The sequence below is a fragment of the Muscardinus avellanarius genome (genome assembly GCF_963383645.1).
Source record: "Muscardinus avellanarius genome assembly, chromosome: 19".
Lineage (NCBI taxonomy): Eukaryota > Metazoa > Chordata > Mammalia > Rodentia > Gliridae > Muscardinus > Muscardinus avellanarius.
Genome location: NC_137805.1, coordinates 10,217,645 through 10,239,934, shown reverse-complemented (window position 1 = coordinate 10,239,934; position 22,290 = coordinate 10,217,645). Strand labels below are relative to the sequence as shown.

At 40.2% G+C, this 22,290-nt stretch overlaps 1 protein-coding gene across 1 annotated transcript in view; it reads right to left on the bottom strand.

Moving 5' to 3' along the window:
- The window catches only part of TMX4 (thioredoxin related transmembrane protein 4), a gene marked incomplete at both ends in the record, with an annotated part of 39,192 nt that overhangs the window by 15,286 nt on the left and 1,616 nt on the right, over positions 1-22,290 (bottom strand). Inside the window, 3 exons of the mRNA XM_080716167.1 lie at positions 3,239-3,367; positions 4,190-4,235; positions 12,560-12,675. Coding sequence (XP_080572293.1) covers positions 3,239-3,367; positions 4,190-4,235; positions 12,560-12,675 — 291 coding nt within the window. The remainder of the gene's footprint in view (positions 1-3,238; positions 3,368-4,189; positions 4,236-12,559; positions 12,676-22,290) is intronic.

The window sequence follows — 22,290 nt, the reverse complement described above, 5'->3', positions numbered from 1 at the left end:
CCTTTTTTCCTCTTCATTGTATTTTCAGGGTTTATAAAAATCCCAACTCAAGTTGGGCATGGTGGTGCACTCTTGTAATCCCAATACGTGGGAGGCTGAGACAGGATTACAGGTTTGTGGCCAGCCTCAGCAACTCAGTGAAGCCCTCCACAACTTAGTGAGACCCTGTTTCAAAATGAAAAAATAAAACAATGCTGGAGGTGTAGCTCAAAGTCAGAATACCCTAGGGTTCCATCCCTAGTACCACTGCAAACTAAATAAAGAAATGCACAAATAATAGAAACCCCAACTCCAAGCAGTTGCATGTCTCTGGGGAAAGACCGCATGCCCAGTTGACTCTCAAATCAGAGAAAACACTCCATGGTGCCCAGCCCTACTGCATTTTTAGGCTCCATAGCACTAGCTCGATTCCTTTTCCTCTCTTTAAACCTTTATACATTCTCCACTCCCCACACACTCTGTTAACAAGCACTATGCATATCATTGAAAAGTCAGAAGCCATGTGATCTCCCTTATCTTTTCTTTCCACCACAAATCTAAGCCTGCTGTATGCCTGCATCCATCTTTCTTCTCAACAGGAAAGTCTATCTGCTCTACACTGGTCCAGTCCTATCCCTTTGTCCTGCTGCTGGCTCGGCTTTCCCAGTATCCCCTTTTTCCTGCATGGTTCTCCATCACCACTGGGTCAGTGTCTAAGCATACAAACACATGACCTTCTCGTCCACCTTTTAAGACGAGCAACCCTGGACTTGGGTGGCCCTCTGATTTTAGAGACAAATTTCTCCAAAGGGCAGTCCTGCTGGCGATTTCTTCTGCACCACACTCACTCACTGTAAGCCGCCTCCGTCTCACCGCTGCATACCACTTCTCTGGAAGGCCATGACAATCTCGCCTTGCCTCCTCTTGTATTTCAGACCTGACCGTCATCCTCTTGGTGAGATGGAATCCACATGACTACACCTTCCTGCTGAGCACCTGACTCGTGGCTTCTGAGAAATGGCACACCATGGTCTTCCTCCTGCTTTTCTAGCCCCTTTTTTCAGTTTTTTACTGCTGGCCCACTCTCTACCCAACATCTTAATTTGGGGGGTGGTTCATGGATCTATCAAAAACACTCTTCTCCTTTTCTTTCTTCCTAGGTGTTCCTCTCCCATCTAAGGTTTAAGTACAATCTAGGTATTTGATTTTTATTCCTGAATTTTCCAAAGAGCCCATCTCCATGCATCCAATTCAGAGGGTTTACAAAGTAAACAATTCAAATTTAACAAATGTAACACAAAATCCTTGATTTTCATTGGCCCAAATTTGTAACTACTACCAAGAACCACCAGGTACTCAAACATGAAAGCCAAGGGTTTTCACTTGTGTAATCTTCTCTTCCTATTGGCTCAGTCTACCTTCAAAACATAATTTAGCCAGGCGTGGTGGCAGATGCTTGTAATTCCAGTACTTGAGAGTCTGAGAAAGGAGGATCACAGGTTCACAACTTGCCTCACCTACTTAGTGAGGCCCTCCACAACTCAGGAAGACCCTGTTTCAAAATGAACAATAAAAATTAGGGCTGGGGGTATAGCTTTGGAAGAAGAACGCCCTAGGGTTCCATCCCCAGTACCCCTCCACCACACACAGAAAAAACCCAACAACTTTAAATCCATTCATCTGCCCCATTTCCACACTGATACCTGCTGAGGCTGGACACTATGAAGCCCTCTAAATGGTCTCTCCTCGTTCATTCTCGCTCTCTCTGATCTCTTAAATGGAAAATTCTTTCTTTCTTTCTTTCTTTCTTTCTTTCTTTCTTTCTTTCTTTCTTTCTTTCTTTCGCAGTACTGGGAATAGAAACTAGGGCCATTCTACCTCTGGGCTATACCCTCAGCCCTATCTTTTATTCTTTATTTTAAACAAGGTCTCACTAAGCTGCAGAGAGCCTAAGTTGCTGAGGCTGGCTGTGAACCTGCAATCCTCCTGTCTCAGCTCCCAAGTACTGGGATTACAAGTGTGCACCACCACGCCCAGCTTCAACTTATTACATACATGTACCAACTGCAGGTTCCTCACTGTGGCCGCAGACCCGCGTGGTCTAGCTTCAGCCCGCCTCCTTCCCGAAGGCGCGTGCTGCTCTCCCGCTTTTCACCATCCAGCCTCCCCCGGCCTCCACGCTCTTCCCGCACACACCAAGCTCCTTGCCAGTCTGGACCTCGTCCCAAGAGCATACTCGGTTACCACCTGAGCACTGTACGTTGCTTGTTCACAATCCTATCTCAGTTGCGATTCTTGCTCTATGTAGTTTTCTCTTAAGCTCCTGAGGGGAGTGAAGGGATCACGTCTGTCTTGTTCACTGATGAATACTTAGCACCCAGAACAATATCAGGCATAAAATCAGTACTCACTTATAGAATGGAAAGCCAGAGATGAACTACACGTTTCCTGAGTATTAATATAGATGCGAGTAGATGATTTATTCCCGAAATACTATACCATATGCTCCTATGTTAAAAGAGATACTTCTTATACCTACATATACTAAAATAAAACTCATTACAATTATGACTATTCAAATTAAAACTGTGAAAAGTTATTATGATTTGGCCTTATCTCCTTACCAAGTATACTTTATAACATTATAGCCAAAAGTTACAACCAGAAATATTCTGCCAGGCAGCCAAAGATACCAAAGACAGGTTTTCTCTTCCACATAAAATAAAATGGCAATCCCTCCAGGATTCAGGAAGGAGTTGCTCCTCCAGCTAACCAGTAACTTAAAAGGAGGAAAACCTAATGTACATGTTACATTCATAAACATATCAAAGTCAATCACTAAGCAAAACATGAGGAGGAGGAAGGGGGAGGGCCTGGGGTGGAGACTGGAGAAGGGCTGAGTGAGTGACCTGCGCACGTTCACATACCTCCGCCATCTTGTACCCTGTTAAGATGTACGACTACAATGCACCAATTAAAAAAGGAGGAAAGGGTAGCAACTGTATTCAAGACTACATTTTGTAAGAAGAAAACAGTTGGCATATGAAAGCCCAAGGAGAGGCTTTCTGTAATCCACACAACCTGCTGAAATATATGTGGGTCAAAACCCAGAAACACCACAGGACCAACCACATGCACATGTGATCTGGGTACCTAAAGTAAATATGAAGGGACAGGAGGCTCTAAGGCCCTTGGGCTCACTTGACAGCTACGCTGTTACCTTTAGAACACTTTATGATTTAGAACACTTTATAATTACGTCAGAGAAGCTGGGGATTTCCAGCCAGTCAGAGGCTCAACTGACTGCCATTTCTTCTCTAAGATGTAATTCTGGAGGTCTTCAAAGATGCCTGGGCCACGGTAACGGCGGAATATCCCATCCTTTGCACTACGGATTATAAAAACAAGAAAAAAATGTAAATAAATAAAAAACAGTACAAACTGAAGTAATTATTGGTCAGACATGTGAAGTCTTCTTAAATTTAAATCAAAAGGCACCCATAAACTTTCATCTATTACAAATGAGAAACTCCTACAATGAAAGCACTGAACATTTAGTTTTATCACTGCATAACTTGTCAGTATATGCCGCAAAATTTTTAGTAATGTACTAAGTTACTTTTTATTATTTTGGCTACTAATTATTTTGATGTTTTTCTTACATAGCAAAATAGCCATTGTTATCAGTCTAAAAATGTATCTACATTTTCACATTTATGGCATTCAAGTCTGTCCCTGATAATAAAAACAAAAGACAGCCTAATCTCGCATCCGCCTCCCTCTCTCCCTCCCTCTCCCCCTCCCAGTCCAGCTTCTCAGGAGAAGAATCTACGCGTCCAGTTTCATTACTAATTCACTGCTCCGGGGCTCTCAAAGGTGTCTCATTTTCCCTGAGCTTAGGTATATAGTTTCCTTTACTTGGAAAGTCCTCCTCCGCCTTGTGGCTTAACCCATCCACCTCTTATGTCACCAGGGAAGTCTCCCGGGCCCCCTTCCTTCCACACTGTCCCTGCCTGGCCGGGGCCTCTCTCTAAGGCACGGCGCACACCCCAGCACCCTTCGCTGCGAGCTGCCGCCATGCAGGCAAGGCAGGCCTTCTCTCCTCCAACATCACACCAGTGAGTGCAGGTCCTGGCAAAGGTCGGGGAATCGCTGCTGTACGCTTACTGTTCTCTCAGTTCTGTAACACCAGAAAATGATTTTAACTTACTGAAAAAACGCTGGGAGCGTGGTGACAAAGAAACGGCCACTCAGACCTACAGGAAGCACAAACAAAAGGTTAAAGGTCAAACTCACAGGAGCCGGGCAGTTAACTGGAGCTGCAAGAGAAGGCATCACCACGCCCGCTTCCACAACTGCCACAAAAATCCCGGCCTGCCACCCTGAGGCCGCAGGAGTCACCTCCAGCAGGGGCGCTCCTGCGGCTGGAGCCTGGGGCACTGCAGAACGTCCATCACCGCGCATAAGCTGTGACATAGGACAGTTACTTTTGCTCATTTTTATCTGCCTAACGCTTTCCAGTCACCGGTGCACATCTCACCCACCTTCCACGTGTTACCCTCAAGGTAGCGGCCTGTGCGTCGCTTGGAAATGTACGGAGGTTGAAAGACGATGCTGTAGTCATATAATCTGGGATAAATACTGACTAGCTTTAGTCTTAGATAAACTAACTTTTCTCAGTCCTAGTAACTGCAGAACTGCAGGACAGGTACATTAAAACCCAGTTTAATTGTTCTAAAGTTAAGCTAGGTTGGATCACGTATATTGAATAGCTTCACACGGTGCCTAGCGCACATCAGAGGATTCAGTAAATTACAGCCGTTCTTACGTGAGCATTTAGAAACAAGGAAGGGTACAGAATACTTAAAATCACATATAACCACTGCACAGTTATAAAATTCTCAAGTGCCATAAGGGAATACATATACTAACCATGTGTTTTCAATTTGTCCTAAGCAAATGTACCAAGTACCAGGTATATATCAAATGTTATACTACCTATATGTAAAGGCAAACATAATAAAACTTAGTCACTCAGAAAATATCTATTAAGAACCTTCTTCGTTCCAGAAACTGTGAAAGCTGCACAGAACACATAGGAACAAAAACTAGTAGTCTTTGTTCTCACACAACTCTCCGCCTCGAGGGACAGAAAAACAATGTAATCAAATAATCACAGTCATGATTCTGTGCAGATGATATCAAGAAAAGGGGCAAACAACAAAAACCTGAGCAGCTAGGAGCAGACCATCTCCTGCCTTAAATGGTTCACAGATAAATGGTGTTTACCAATAAATTATATCAGTGAGGGCCTCAAGAACAAACAGAAAGAAGAGTTGAGATATAGGTCAATGGTGAAGTATTTGTCTTGCAGGCACAATGCCCTGTGTCCCATTCCTAGTACCAAAATATTTTAAATAAATAAATAGAAAGAATACAAAAGAATCCAGTATGGGAAAATGACTGAGACCCTCGTTTTTTTATTATGGTATTAGGGTTTGAAAGCAAAGGTAACCCTCCCTCAGTCCTATTATTTTATTTTTTAGTTTGAAACAGAATCTCAATATGTTACCGAGTGCCTCATGAAGTTGCTGAGGCTGGCTTTGAACCTGTACTCCTCTGCCTCAGCCTCCCAAGTACTGGGTACAAGCAGGTGTCACCAAGCCTGGTTCTGAGACTCATTTTGACCTTCCCACTTAAGAACCTGGAAAAACAACCTGAAAATATTCAATATTGAGTTGTTCAAATTTCAGAGCTCTATGGTCACTTGAAACTTAAAATAGTGAAGCTTTAATTGCATGAGACATTTGCTTTTACTCGTTGTATAGTTTAAATTCACATTCAACATTATACAAACCCACACACATATAAATATACATACACTTTAACTCAGAGACATTCTACCACTGAGATATGACCCTGGCCCTTTTTATTTTTTATTTTAAAACACGGTCTTGCTAAGTTGCTGAGGCTGACTGTGAACCTGCAATCCTCCAGCCTCAGCCTCCCAAGTACTGGGATTGCAGGCATGCGCCGCCAGGCCTGGCTCATATTTTACTGATTAACAATGAGTCTTTTTACAGAAGGACTCTTTTTTCTCTTGTCAGACCAAATGAATGTTAAAACCCCCTCAACGTCCTTAAAAGAAAGCAAAGTAGTGTGGGGGAAATATAAGTAAAAGTCACAAAAAGAAACATTTCACACATTTTTCTTTCTACCCTTTTTACAAGTTGTACATCAGTTACAAAAGCACAGTGGTGCGGGGAGAGGCGGCCGAGGGTTTCATAGGACCTCATCCGAGGGTGCTCTTGCTCTGATGGTGCCTGGAGCTCTGCCCTAATGGGGAGCAAGGCTATTTAGCTCAGAGAATTTCCAACCATAACAGCCAAGGGAAAAATATAAATATTAGTAAGTGCTTAAAAGTCATTAAATGGTTTTGATTTAAGATAATCACTTTATGTAGTATCATATCTCCCTTCTTTCCCAGCTATTGATTATTATGCCTATCCTAAAAATTTATCTAACGAGAGTTATAGCATCGAGCAAGTATAGTGTATTTATGCGGCCTTTTAACGAAATGAACAAAATAAGCAGTATCTCATCTCACCTCTTAATGTTTCTATTTAGACTTTATTTTTATCAGAATAAATGGGATTTCTCATAAATGGTAGGTATTATTTAGAGAAATTCTTTAAGCTTCCTCTTTAAAATCCTTCATTTAGCATCAGTATGGCTATTGGCTATAGCACTAAATAAGTAAATACATGAAATAAGTAAAAGCAATTTCCTCGCCGGGCGTGGTGGCGCATGCTTGTAATCCCCGCCCTTGGGAGGCAGAGACAGGAGGATTGCGCAGGTTCGAAGCCAGCCGCGCGCGCTGGCTTAGGAGACCCTGTTTCCAAATAAAACAATGTAAAAATAGGTCTGGGAGTGTAGCCCGGAGGTAGAAGGGCTTCCAGGAACCCTAGTACCACAAAAAGAAAAAGGCAATTTCCTGAAACACTTTTATATACAGACTACACAAAACACCCTTCCCGACTGAGAAGCCAACATTCCTGGGATCAAACTCCATCAGATGATTTTATATTTATTTTTTTATTTTTTGGTACTGGATGTAGAATACAGGGGCCTTCTACCTCCGGGCTATACTCCCAGACCTATATTTATATTTTGTTTGAAAACAGGTCTCACTAAGTTGCTGAGAGCCTCACTAAGGTACTGAGGCTGACCATGAACCTGCGTTCCTCCTGTCTCAGCCTCCCAAGTACTGGGATTACAAGCATGAGCCACCACGCCTGGCATGATTTTATATTTAAAAAGCACATAGAATGTAGTAGCTGGCAGGACTATATTTAAAACTCTGATTAAATAAGAGAATGTAGCTGGATGTAGTGGTGCACGCTTGTTATCCCTGCGCTTGGGAGGCAGAGACAAAAGGATCTCGCTGGCTTAAGAGACCCTGTTTCCAAATAAAAATATATAAAAAAAAATAGGTCTGGGAGTGTAGCCCGGAGGTAGAAGGGCTTCCAGGAACCCCAGCATCACCAAAATTAATTAATTAATTAATTAATTAAGAGAACGTTAACAGACACAAACTAATTTCATCTTAAGCTCTTTGAAAATTGCACATTATTTACAAAACACAATTATACCCATACAAATGGATGTGTGCATAAAAATGAACAAATAACAAAGAAAATAAGAAAAATATGAAACAATCTGGGAAAATTTTCTGCATCTTCTTTGTTTATTATAGAAAGTATAATAGGACATCTGTTCCTAAAATTGCTCAATTAAAGGGCATATGAATTTTATGACTCTCATATAAGTTGCTGTGTTGTTCCCATAGCTTCTGTATCAATTTGCAAATAATCAATGAGATACGTTTAAAATAATGTGCCGGGCGTGGTGGTGCACTCTTGTCATCCCTGCGCGCTTGGGGAGGCGGGGACAGGAGGATCGCAGGTTCGAAACCAGCTTCGCTGGCTTAAGAGACCCTGTTTCCAAAAAAAAAAAAAAAAAAAAAAAATTATATATATTTGATGTCTGGGAGTGTAGCCCGGAGGTAGAAGGGTTTTCAGGAACCCCAGTACTACCTAAATAAATAAAAAATAAAATAAAATAAAATAATGTGCACTGTTAATCACCTATATCACCTAAAGTTGTGTGCATTTACACTTCTTTGTTAGAATGTATTCAGAGGACAATCCTCATGGAATAGTAATAAAGCTGCAGCTAGCTCAGACACTATTTTATCTGCTGTCTGGAATAATACACTGCAATTGAGGAAAACCAGCAAAATCTAAAGCAGCAGCAGTTGTTCTTGGACTGCGACACATCACTAAAACCCCTACAGGCCTGATGCCATCGAATATTCACCCTAAATTAACGCTGCTTCTAAGAGCCTCAATGCCTGGGTGTCATTTCAGTGCTAAACATATTCTATGTTAGGAGGTGTCAACAGAGCCCTCTTCTTTACCTGTGAAGTTAAAATATGACCACCTTGGCATAGGTAAGACCCATCTGAGGTCCTGGCTTCAGGGTTTGAAGACAAGCAGTGAAAATGGAGTGTGCAAAATCACTACGATACCAGGGAAGACGCCACTGCCAGGACTATATAATGATTCTGTGCAGTGAGCTTCAGAAATTAGAGAAGAACCCAAGTGCACCTCTAAGTCTTTAAATGAAAAGAGTTTAACCACAGCCTCCAAAAATTTCTGTATGCCTTTTCTATTTCCACTTTTAAGAGGTAACTTCTGCTTTTAAAGGGCAGCTTCTGCTTTAAAAATGAAGACTGTAGTGCAACATAAAAAGGACAGAAATCCAGAATGCAAAAAATCATGTTTTATGCGAACACTTACCTTAAACACTTTAATCAAAAGAAAAGCTTAAGAGAAAAAATATGGAAAGGAATTACGTGTTGATATACAAAACCAAAATTAAGGTCAATATTGAGAAAGCAGGCTGGACATGGTGGCAGATGCCTGTAATCCCAGTGTGTGGGCTCGAGGATAGCCCCAGCAACTTGGTGAGAACCTTCTCTAAAACACAAAATAAAAAGGGCTGAGGTGTAGCTCAGAGATGTCCCTGGGCTCATTCCTTGGTACACTAAAAAAAGAAGACAAAGAAAGCTAGCTAATCGCCGTTGTTCTACTATGTAACAGCTTGGTCATGTTACTATACCACTCTGAGGCTCAGTTTTCTGAGGAAGACAGTTTATTCTTCACGGGGTTATTTTATTCTAGAACACATATATATAACACAATTACAGGCAAAAGTGAATGCTGATTAAATGTTAGCTATCACCAAGGAGAGCAGCTGAAGAAAAACCCCACTGAAAAATGTAGGACAAGCCTTACCTCTGAGATGGAAATAAAGTGGCCAGTACGGCAGAATACAAAGAACAGCACTTACAATTACAAACTTAAAGACTTAACACACCGAAACAAAGTCACCAAAAATGGCTTCTGGATTAACTGATGATTTACAGGTGTCGATGGTCAGCCCTGGCTGGATTTGGCTTTCTTCTAATCTGATGACACAGCCGACACCCCGGGTGACGGATGAGCAGCTGCTCTTCCCCGTCCTGATAACTAAGCTCATCTGCAGCAACAGGAGGTTCAAGGACATACTCACCAAACTGAATTTCACAACGACAACGGAAACATCTCCTGATCTGTGCAGTATTCAACAGGCAGTGTAATGTAGCCTAATATAAGACCCATCCTTTCCTTGGCTCCTACATCTCAGCTATAGAAACATGGAAGTCCTCTTTTAATAATTCTGAAATATTTCTTATTTAAGATACACAAACTAATTTTAATTAGATATATCAATGAAAGAGTTATAAGATAAGAATATAGATGGACACTTCAAACATTCTTGCTTTCCCATTTCAAATGTTATTTGTAGAGAAGTTATTTCTGCCTAGCACTGCTGTGGCAAGGCCGTGTTGATGAAAGATACACAAGTGGAGGTCTGTACCCAAATAGAAATTTGTATACAAAATATCCAATAAAGTACTCAACGGTGGGAAAAAGTAATCAATAGTATTTCAATAGATTTCTTAATGCTTATTCAAGAGGTTAACTTTTGTAAAAAGTGGTCAAATTGCTTCCAAGAATAAGGACAAGCTGCCCCAGCAGCTTGCCAGAGTTGTATCACCTAAAATGTCCTCTCTTCACTTGGTTTCTGTGCTTTACTATTTTCCCTCTCTCTCCTATTAAACTGGTTACTCAGCCTTTGCTCCAACCTTTTTTTCTCCCCCTCCCCCTCCTTCTTCTTTGTGGTACTGGGGATGGAACCCAGGGTCACTGTTGGTTATTGAACCCAGGGTCATTGTACCTCTGAGCTACATCCCCACATCTCAGTCCTTCTTTTCTTTTCTTTCTTTCTTGTTTTGAAATAAGATCTCACAAGTTTTCTGCAAATCTCACTATATGGCTGAGGTTGAAACTTGCAACACTCCTATCTCAGTCTCCCAGTACTGGGATTCACCAGCGTGCCGGCTCCAACTTCCTGTGTTGGAGATACTGGAGCGCCCTGGTTCTCATCCTCGAGCACGCACCCCCTAGGCCATCTCAATTCTTCCCCTAGCTTCAAGCCTCTAGGCTAATGATACTGCATCTCCTTAGTTCAGCTCTATTTGGGTGTCTATTTCATACTCTGAACTTAATCCGTCTCAAATCTGCTAACAGTCTTCTCCATCTCCCCTCTTCACACCACCCACATCCCACAGCCAGTCTATCAGGAAATCCTAGTTTCAAATGCAACCATTTTTCCATGATGTCTACTGTCTAAGCCACCATCTTCTCAACTCCAGACTACTGCGCCAGCCTCCTACACGTTCTTCCCGCTTCCACTTCTGGCCCCTAAAGACAACTTTTCACAGAGCAGCCAAAGGAATTCCTTTAAACATAAATCACAAGATGTCACCGCCTACTCAACCTTCCAGCAGCTTTCTTCTTCTACCTCACATAGACTCTACACTCCTTGTCGCGGCCTACAGGACTACAGCGTCCATCTCTAGCGCCTCTCCACCCCGTTCACCTTGGCACTGCACTGGCCACCATGATTCTTCAAACGAGCCGGGTGTACTCCACCAGCACGCGGTGCTTCCTCTGACGTTCACTGTCTCAGTTAATGAAAACCTCTGGTTAAACAGTTCTTCCTTGGCCATCCTATCTAAAAGAAGTATCTCATATTACTACACTATTTTATTTTCCTCCATACCTCCTACCATGCAATGCATTCAGAACAGGATACCAAATAACTCAAATATGAATAGACAAGCTGCATTTTAAAGAATCCCATCATAAAATGTGTCTGGTGCCCACTAATTAACAAATCTAAAGCCAGATGTCAGCAGACTCAAACTACTAAAATAAAAACAAGTACTCAACAAAAATTTAATTAAAATGATTTGATCTCCAAAAAGAATAACTGATGATAGCAGCCCAAACCATGAACTAATCTCTAATAGAAGATGGACAGAGCCAGCTTTGTTTTAGATGCTTACACTGTAGAGACTCTAAGACTCATGGTTTTTAATAGAAACCTCTCTCCATGGGTCTGTCCACATATTCACCTTAATATAACATTCATTTTGGTGTCCAAGTAATTTGTACTTCATTACTACATGTTTAATTATCATAGTTATTGGAGAAAAGTCAATAGCTACTCTTCCATGCCTACCTTCTTTTTCTTTTATAAAGAGATACAGTAGGTACACAATGAATTTCAATAGGAAAACATGGATAAAATGATAGCATTCACAACAAATGGGTACAGACGCAATGGCAGATTTAGATACTCACCATTCTGGACCCCACTGATTTAGGCAAGATCCTTATAGATTGTAAAACCCCAAAGTGTCATCTCACCCATTACTTGCTAATAGCAAAGTGAGGTTGATTCCTAATCACTGAGATATTTACTGTCAGCACCTTGACAAAGGGCTCATATTTAAGCTAACGGTGACAATAGGTGCCTTCTGATGAGGTACAATGTATCACAGTACCACCTATAAACTACTCCTTCCATAAAAGTCTAACTTCAATCAAGTCGTCCCTCTAGATCAAACTTCCAGTTTATAAAAAAATATATATATGACAATAAGTTAAATGTCACCATAAGGGAACAGCTAGGGAAATCCTGGCCTGTTTTCTTCAGAATATCAATGCCATAGGAAAAAGGGGGACAATTTCAAATTGTAAGAGACTAAACAATCAAATACAATTTGAAAACCTCGAGTGGATCATAAACTATAAAAAGCCCTATGGGAAATAATCAGGAAGATTTTAACATGCTAAAGAATTGCGGGGTGGACCATTATTATATCTGCAACTTACTCTCAATGTTTCAGAAAATATAATAATTAAAAATACAGACTATATATGCACCTATGTGTGTTTAAGCACACACATATATAGACCCAGACGTGATAAAATGTAATCTGCTGATTCAAGGTGTTCAGTTCATGGGTAATCAACATTCTGGTCTTTCAATTTTTCTATATACTTAAAAAAATTCAAAATAAAGCTATTAAACTTTTGCATTTAATGTTCAGCATTTACAGTACCTGGTTCTTGTATGACATCTACCTTCCCCACACTGATCTGAAGAGTTTCACCATTCTTTGCAAAAGCCTCCCATTCAGAATCAGTCTGCTGGCAGGAAGGACACCATGGAGCGTAACTGTAAAAGAAGAGGATAGCTAATCAGTACAAACATACACGACAAAATCTGTAAAACAAAATAGAGAAATAAAATATTTTGCAAAAATATATTTTTAACTGAAGAAATTTATAAAAGCAAGCTTTACCAAAATTATTCTCTACAGAAAAGAAGAAGCCTCTTTTGACCCCAGGATTTAGTATTTGAATATCAAGTCTATGGGGGGGAAAAAAGATTTAGTATTTGAATATCAAGTCTATGGGGAAAAATAGCCAATGTTTGAGGATATGTTCAGAAATTATTGTAATATATAGAAATGTTTTCATGTTATTACAGTTGAACCAAATCTTGTCACTTTCAGTGACAGTGAACACTGTTCTGAGCAGTGTTCATGAGGGAGTCTCTGGAGCAGCCAGACCAGTTTCAGATTCATGGCAGCTACAGATCCGGGGACAGAGACCAGAAGATCCGTGACTAGTGGGTCCTCAAGCACACCTCCAAACAGCCAAACATCTGTTGCAGTTCTGAAGCAATCCAAGAAGAAAAGAAGCTATCTGCTAACCTATGCAATATTTCCTTAAATAGAAGAGAAGAAAAATATGCCTTCAAGCCAGAACCCTGCCGCTCACATCCCCCTTCAGTCACTACCACTAAGCGCTCACCAGTGAAGGGGATGGACTCAGGGCTCACAGCCCTGGAGATGAATAGAGACGCGCAGGGCAACCGCGGAGCAAGCGAAAAGGACTGAGGTACAGGCACCGCAGAGCGGCAGAGCGCAGAAAGGCCCAGCAAGGCCGCAGAAGGCAGGAGTAACACCAAGGAGATGTGAAGGAGTGTTCTAACCCAGGCAGAGAAAAGAACAGGAGCAAAGGCTCACAGCACTGAGAGGGGAAGGTGATGACACCACCCGCTGCCTTCCAGTAAAGTAAGACTTTACTGGAAGCTCCATGATACGGCCCTAAGTGCGAGAGAGTTAGGACCAGGTTTGAACTGTGGAGGATCTGAGGCTGTGGCTCCTGTTGATAGTGTATAAGAGAAGGGTGAGATGGAATCAGAGAGAGGACTGGGGCAGGGCCATCGGGCAGCATGTGAGTGGCTTCCCCTTGCCTTCCCATGTCCCAGAAAGGACCATTAAAGACTCATACCATGAAGCGCTGAACTCTTCTCAGGGTTTGGTCTGCAAATGATAAGATAGACATCTAAAGAAGTTTACTACGAAGAAAATGTGGATTGAGTAATATTCTCTTAAAAGACATATCCAAGTTCTAGTCTCAGAACCTGTGAATGTGGCCTTATTTCAAGAAGGGGTCTTTGCACATTAAATTAAGAATCCTGGAATAAGAGCATCTGATCTAAGATGGACCCTAAATTCGGTAACAGTTCTTTCAGGAGGAGGAGAAGGGGCTGCCCAGAGAAATGGGCAGAAGCCATGGGAAAATGCAGGTAGACGTTAGAGAGTAACGCAGCTCCAGGCTGAAGAACACGGCACCAGGGACGCAGCTGCCACAGACAAGGGGTGAGGTAGAGGGGCACCCCACGCCCCGGGGGCGCCAACCCTGCTGCACCTTGACTTTGGACTCTGCACCTTCAGACCTGTGCGGAAGTAGGGTTCTACTGTTAAAGTTACCCAGTCTGTGGTAATTTGTCATAGCACTCCAAGGAAAGTAATACAGAAAAGAAAATATTTTAAATTAGAAGGAATTCAATCAAATAAATCTTATAGAGAATTACAGAGCTGGCAGCTTAATATAAAATAATGTGGACAAACAATACCATATGCTGGAAATCCATTTCAAAATACTAATGACACAATTAAAAGGAAAATTAACATCCACAGAATAATGTCACAAAAATACAAAGGATCAAGTGGAAAAACATTTGGTTTTGCTTAATGATACCCAGAAAGCAGTAAATAAAATAACCAATGCTCACAAAATAGAACCAGATACTCCAGAAAACAAACAAGCACACAAACAAACAAAAATCAGGCGTATGCTTTAAATAATATTTCAGGATGCCACCAACAGCTTTTTTAAAATCTGCTTAAACTTATTTAAAATCTTTAATCCAAGTCAAAATACTGAGGAAAATAAACGTAAAAATGTCTTGCTATCATTAAATAATATAACAAGCAGATTTTATATAAATGAAAAACAAGGGCTACAGGGCAGGAAGTGCAGATGAACCAAAGCTGGAAATGTAATCACAGCAGCTGAACCCCAACAGAGGGGGGAAACCCCCTCTATTTTTATGTCTGTTTAAAAATAGTCAATTTTTTTAAAGACTTGATTAAAGAGACACAGAAAGTTGTCGAGAGCCCTATAAAAATTGTGAATCCTTTCAACTTAATATTTTCTTCCACTTATGGAAGAAAATAATTTACCTTACGTTTTTACGAAAGGTAACCGCTACATTCCTACATTAAGAGAGAAAAAAACGTAGGGGAAAAGAGGTAGAAAAAAACCCTGCACTCCCCAAAGCAAACAAAATGCGCACATGTGCACACACACACACACACACACACACACACACACACACGCCCGCAAACTCGCGCATCATCGAGGAAAGGAAACCAACTAAGGTGAAAAGTGGTAAAGTGCCCAGATTCTGTCACAAAGTTTGTGTTCAGCAGGATGCAGCTCTCCGTTCACAAGTCCTTTTAAGATCTTCAACTGTGCAAAGGCACGTGCAACATCATCAAACATCTGAGGCAACGATACACAGAAAATTTGCTAACAAAAAAGTGAAATCGGGCAAGATTTGGATCTTTCACATCATAAACAACATGAGGTAGGAATGTTAAAAACCAAGTTTAGAGAAAAGGATGCATTTGTATTAGGAAAAGCACTGGAAATTAGGCTGCACACAGAAGAAGGGCTGCACACAGCTGAGGCGGGCATCTCTCTCCCCAGAAGCAGCAAGACTGAGTAAAACTCAGATGCTTCCCCTCTTAGCCCCATCTCCAGAGGAGACTGCTACAGCCAACCCCCAAATCGCTCCTCAGTGCCATTAGTCTTTTCTTTTTGTTCCAGAGCTGGGACCCAGGATTCATGGACCTGAGAACAAGCTCCTGACGACTCTGAACATGGGAGTTTTTAATTTCCCTATTTCCAGAGCAAAGTATACTCCTGCCACACAGTAGGTATTCTATAAATGTATGCTGATAAATAAATGTATGATGTTTGGCAAAAATTATATTCACCCAAGAAAAGTTATTCTCTACATGTCTTCTAAATATCCAACTTAGTTGGCAAACTAGAAAATAAGGAATGCTGAAATAATCAGTATATTTCAATAGGCATTTCAGGACACTGAATAAGGGCCCTGCCACAGGAATCAGAAAGGCCAACTATGAGTTAACCATGTGATCTGGGGCAGATTAATCATCTCTCCAAGCCTCAGCAGCCCCAACTGTAAAATGGGATATCAGTAGTTCCCTTAGAAACCTCCTGGGAGATTGGATGAAACCTGCAAAACAAGCACACAGTAAGAACAATCCTTAATAGAAATCACATTTGACTGCTTGGTTTAGAAAACATTTTATAATACCTGAGCTCATCTGAGCCTCACTGTCAAGATGATAAAGCAGGTTCAGAGGCTTGCTTTATGGTCGTCTAAGATCGCTCAGAGCAAAAATCCAGGAGGAGGTATTTATGTGATTAAAAGAAAAAATGAACACTCAGAGAAAAAACAGAAGAGGCAAAAGAAAAAAAAATGTGCCAAAAATAAGGCAGAAATCTTAAAGCATAATGTAATAGATTTTAGACACTCTTTGCTTTACTCCCCTAGGACACTGTCTTTGCATACATGTGCTACAGTAGTAATTACTAAGTTACACAAATCTAATTAAATCAGTTCCTAACTTCTAGCTAGGCTATTCTAAAAATTGGTACTGTGGTGAAATTGGTCTTCAGATACACAATCATAACACATCCTCAGGCATGTCACTAAGGTGATTCTAAACTACTGAACTTTCCACATTGCCGGGACCCACTGCTCTCTGGCACTATCAGTGCCGCTACTTCTGAGATTTGGTCACAGCTGGTTGTGTTGGAATGCACCAACATGTTCTTTCCGTGGTGAAGATAAGACAGCTCTGAGTTAAGTGTGGGATTTGCTTCACGATTGATGCAGCTTATAAAATTATTACTATTCTTTTATATCTGAAGGACAATAAGTTAGACAAAAATTTAGAACCTGTTATCAATAAAATATCTACAGGGGTAAAAAGGCATGCAAGGATAAGTCATATGACCTTCACTGTCTCCTCTCCTTTTTTCTCTCTCTCCATACATAATTTATGCACATATAATTTATTCATGTACATATGCATAAAGAAAACTCATCAGAAAAGATTGAACATGATCTTCATTTATATTATTTAAAACTAGGAGCCAGGCACAATGACACAGACCTGTAATCTCAGCTATTTGGGAAGCCGAGTCACTAGGACCACAAGGTCTAGGCCAGCCTGGAAAACTTAGTGAAGCCCTATCTCAAAATAACTAATAAGAAAAGGGATGGGGTAGAGTAGCCCTGGGTTCAATCCCCAGTAGCACAGAATAAAATAACTAGCTCACAATGGCAGTCTTTTCCTAAGAACTATAAAGATCTGACTTGCCATAAACTTGTGCCTTGCACATAAATGAATCCTTCTTTGATTTAAAAGCCTTCATGGGGAATTAGCATCATTATTGTTCTAGAAAATGTAAAAAAGTATCTTTTCTACTTAAACTTTTTGAGGGTCACAGTAATAAGTAAAATTAGAAAGCATCATAAGGCATTTGAAATATATTTCAGATAGCCAAAATGCTGTCAAATTTCACCAACTCAGCTATACTGCAAAGAGTATACTCCATTCCTGGGGGAGCCAAATTCCACAGGTTAATATTCATGCACAAAGTAAGATAGTGAGGTTATGATGGAAGTAAGGACCTTGATTCCTTTATTACACAAAGTCACTGAACTTCATGTGAGATTTCATTAGATATACTAAATATTTTAGAGAAATGACGCATTCAAATATATTTTCTAGGAAGAAAATTTTATTAAAAGTAAGTTTTTATTCAACAATAGTGAATATTTTTCTTCTTCTGTCTTGGCTGTAATCTCCAGTATTTCTAGTACATCCTCTTTGTTGACTTTTTCATAACCTTGCAGAAATGAGATGGATGATCACAGACAAAATTTCGCTTAGAATTTGCCTCTAAACATTCAGCAGAAACAGTGACAACAAAGAGAAAGAAGTATACTAGGTTCATTTTCTACAACTTAAATAAAACTAAATCAAAATGTCAGCAAATGATGCCTTAACAACATCAAGTGTCATTCTACCTGAAAAATCTAGAAACAGTCTTCAAGAAGAACTGAATGGAGTGCTGAATGCCGGTGCGTCCCCATCACTCTGGATTTTATTATGATGAGAGCCTATAAGGCACCCGTAAAAGAATGTTAAAAAAAATTGAAACCCTTATGCTCATATCTATTTCCTTAACAAACCATTGCTAGAACACTTCATCTCAAAATGTAGAGAGAAGACAAAAATTGACAGCTATTTGAAAATGATGACACCCTAAAAATGAAGACTCCCTGTAGACAGTAACTTCTGTATCACACATCACTAGTACCTGGAACAGCAGGTCCTGGGTCTCAGAAATACTTATGACACAATGAACACATGGGAGATGGCAGTGGTTACCGTTAGTACTTAAGATACACAGATGCTTCTTTAGTGATATACTTGAAGAAACTCTTGAATCAAGAGACAAAGTCTATCATGCATTCACTTATTTTAGTCAAAAAGGACTAAACACTTATTTAAAAGTTTATTGCCTAGAAGAAGAATGAAACTAAAACCTAGAACAAAAGCAAATAAATTTATAACTAGTTATAGTAAGGATCATGATAGACACAGCAGGGCATTGTAAGACAGACTGTTCCTGAGGAGATGGGATAGAGGGAGGCCCAGGGAACTTTTTAAAAAGTAAAAATGAGAAAGACAACATTCCACAAGAATGCTGGAATGATCAGCATTTGGAATATGTAATGTAAGCATGCAACTGTTTACTCTAAGTGCTGAGAAGGAAGAGGATTTAGAGGTGATTTGATGTTAAGTTTCAGTAAAACTTTAAAGTCTTTGTGGAAACAACCCCAAATCAAATACTTCTACCTTTGCATATTTTAAATACCCATAACAATGCCTAGAGCAATGTCTCCAGTTAGAGGCACTGAGGTGTGCACAGGAAGTGGGAGTTAGAATTCTGTGATGTCACAGGACAGAATGCAATGGGCAGGGCCAGGAGGCCAGGGCTCTGCAACTTGTGGGCCATTCCAGCAAGTCCAACTACCCAGCTATGATGCCAACAGTGCCCTACTGCGAACCACTGATGAGTGTCAAACACAGAAGAAACACCCAGTAAGCATTTATTAAATACATGAGTGCTGTTTGTGCCACTTATTTCCTTCAGAGCAGTGTACAGTGCCAGTCCCATGAAACCAAGGTTGTAACTCATTCATCTTCACTTTCCCAAGTCCCTAACTGTAGAGAGCCATTAAGGTTTTCCACTTATCGTTACTAAAAGAATACTTCTGTCCTTCCTTAGCGATTGTCCTTCACTCAGCTGACTGTCCTTTGCCCAGAGTCAACAAGGTTTGGGGTCATGGAGGGTTCAAAGTAATTATGGTCTGAGAGAAGAATTTTAGGTTCGTGTTGTTCGTGATGGCACGAGGGTGTAGATTGACCTGCCCGTGATGTATGTACTTTGGATTGGTCATTATTGTATTCCGGTGTAACCTGAAGTGAGAAACTGTATGAATACCACAAGAGAAATAAACCCGGGATCGGCAAGTAGAGATATTGACCCAGGAGTAGACTGGCGATTCTCCCTTCCTTGAATTGAATTCTTTAATCCTCACTCCTCTCTTCTGAACCGTACTTTTGCCGGCACCTGACTTGACACAAAACAAGAATCTCTTAAACATTATATCCACAAATCAAGACAATGTATTAAACTGCAAGGAAGTGTAACTATTTGACACAGGCAATTTAAGGCAATGATATTCAATATATTCCCTAAAGGTATGGGAAGGATACTACAAAGACAACCCCCAAACCCAGGGGTCCTAGGGAAATAAATGAGGCCTTCCTCCATCTCCTGGTATTTAATCTATTTAAAACTGTGAACAGTCCAAGAACAAAGTCAGAAAAAAAAAAGTGTTTTATAACAGCAAATCTACTTTATGGAAGTAAATTAACTAAAGATTCACTTTTTCTGTAGATACTAGTTTAAACTTACAAAGGTTAAACTATCAAGCTATTAGAATATCTACTTACTTGGGGAAGAAAAGCCACCAGAAGAATACACAGAATAGATCACACTGCATACTTTGTGTTTCAAAAGAACAAAAGTAGTATTCTCCAAGACTGCATAAGGGAGTCAGCAAGTGTTTAAGAGAGCAAAAGGTTGCAAATCAACTGAAAGAAGGAGAGCAGGAAACAATGGCCAGAATAGGAGCATCAGAAGATCTTCTTTAAAAGCACAACAAGCCAATTATAGTGGCATGGCAGAAATGGGTGGACATTATAATCTAATACGTGAAAGCCAACAAAAGAGAAACAAATACAGTAAGACCACAGCGCTAAAGAAAATTAAGTAACAATGGAATAACTTTACAGATTTATAAAAAGATTTCAGAAAAGAAATGGAGAGTTACTGCAAATATATTCTCAACAGATATTTCTCTTTAACACAGAATTGCTTTTTTAAAACTGGAAATTCAATTGCAAGAATCCCAAAACTTAGCTCTTTGAGAAAGACAATTTAACAAGCTAAATTCTACAATAAAAGCTTTTTGTGTTTCAGAGCTTCCAAATGCTGGTAAACCCTTCAAAATTAAATTGAATTATCAATACCAATATCTGCATAAATTGCATTACAGGGCTATTGTATGGCAGGAGATATAAAAGAACAGATTCCCAGAAGAAAGGCAACACGTAAGCAATGAACAAATTAAGAAGTATCATTTACAGTGAGGCTATGCTGGCCGTGGTGGCGCACGCTTGTAATCCCAGCACTTGGGAGGCTGAGACAGGAGGATCGCATAGGTTCGAAGCCAGCCTCAGCTACTTAGTGAGGCTCTCAGCAACTCAGTGAGACCGTGTCCAAATAAAGTATAAAACAGGTCTGGGAGTATAGCCTGGAGGTAGAAAAGCCCCTGGGTTCCATCACCAGTACTACCAAAACATAAAAAAAAATTAAGTGAGGCTAAATTGTTATCAATTTTTAATACTATCAGAAAGGTTCCTAACTTGCCTCTTTAGAGAATTTAAGGATATCATCTGCAGATTTCTAATAGTCTATTGTAAGACTGAACAAAGTGTCGCCATGAGAGGCAGTACAAACACATTTTGTTCTCTCATATACATCAGGGGGGAAAAAAGTTGATAATGTGTGAATTCTGAGAAATTTACAATAGGTCCACTGTGGTACTGAGAATACAGTAATTTTATATTTTTTAAAGTGTTGGATTTTTTTCAAAGGGAAGAGGAGGAATATCATCTACTAAAACAGAGAAAAAGTAAAAACAGGCAAGAGCACAGTGTTTCTTCAGAGAGAGCACTTCTGAAGAAAGTTCTGATATGCACACAGAAGTTGGATATACAGCAAGTGATGTGCACACATATGGATGGATGGATCTCCTTGACTCTCACTATGGTGTACACTTACAGTGCAACAATAAAAATATTTTTAAAAAAACCATGGCACATCTGTCATCCAGGACTTGGGAGGGAGACAGGAGGATAGGCAGGTTCAAGGCCAGACTCAGCAACTTAGCTACACCCTGTTTCAAAAAAATTTTAAAAATAAATAAAAATAGCCGGGGGTGTAGCTCAGAGGCAGAATAACCCTGGGTTCAATCTCCATCACAAAAAATACAACAACAAAAAGCATATAAAAAAACGAAGTTGGATGTAACAGCTGAAGCCCATCCCCTTCCAGCCTGGCTTCCTATCCTAAGGGTGAGACCTGACAGCCTTACGTCCAGGTTTACGAGAGACTCTTCTTGTACCACATGACAAGTTGACAGCAACTCATTATATCATCTAGGTTCAATCACTTATAAAAAGGTAAAACTCGGGCCCTCACCACAGCCAAACACAGGAGTGGTTTACATTTAGAAGTTTTACATTTCACATTTAGAAGTTTACTGGGGCAATGATATTCAACACATTTCCTAAAGGTATGGGAAGGATACTGCAAAGATAATCCCCAAACCCCATAGCTTTAGTGTTCTTAGTTCTTTCACTTAAAAAAGAAAAAAGCATAAAAAAGGAACTAAAGGAGCTGATGTCATTAAATATGAGGCCTTTCTGCTTTGATACAGAATACAAACATAGAGACACAAATTCAGTTTAACCAGAAAACTAACATCTGAAAAAACTACATGGTATAAGAACCTAAGAAAAGAAAGAACTTCTGTAGTAGTTGCTGAAGAAACACAGTCTCTCTACAGTCCTTATGATTATTACAAACAAGGCAGTCCTAACATAAAGCTCCACTTAGCTTAAAAAACTCTTGTGGAATATAACCTTCTCACTTCCACCCAAAGCAGTTAAGCAGCTTAATAAGTTGTTCA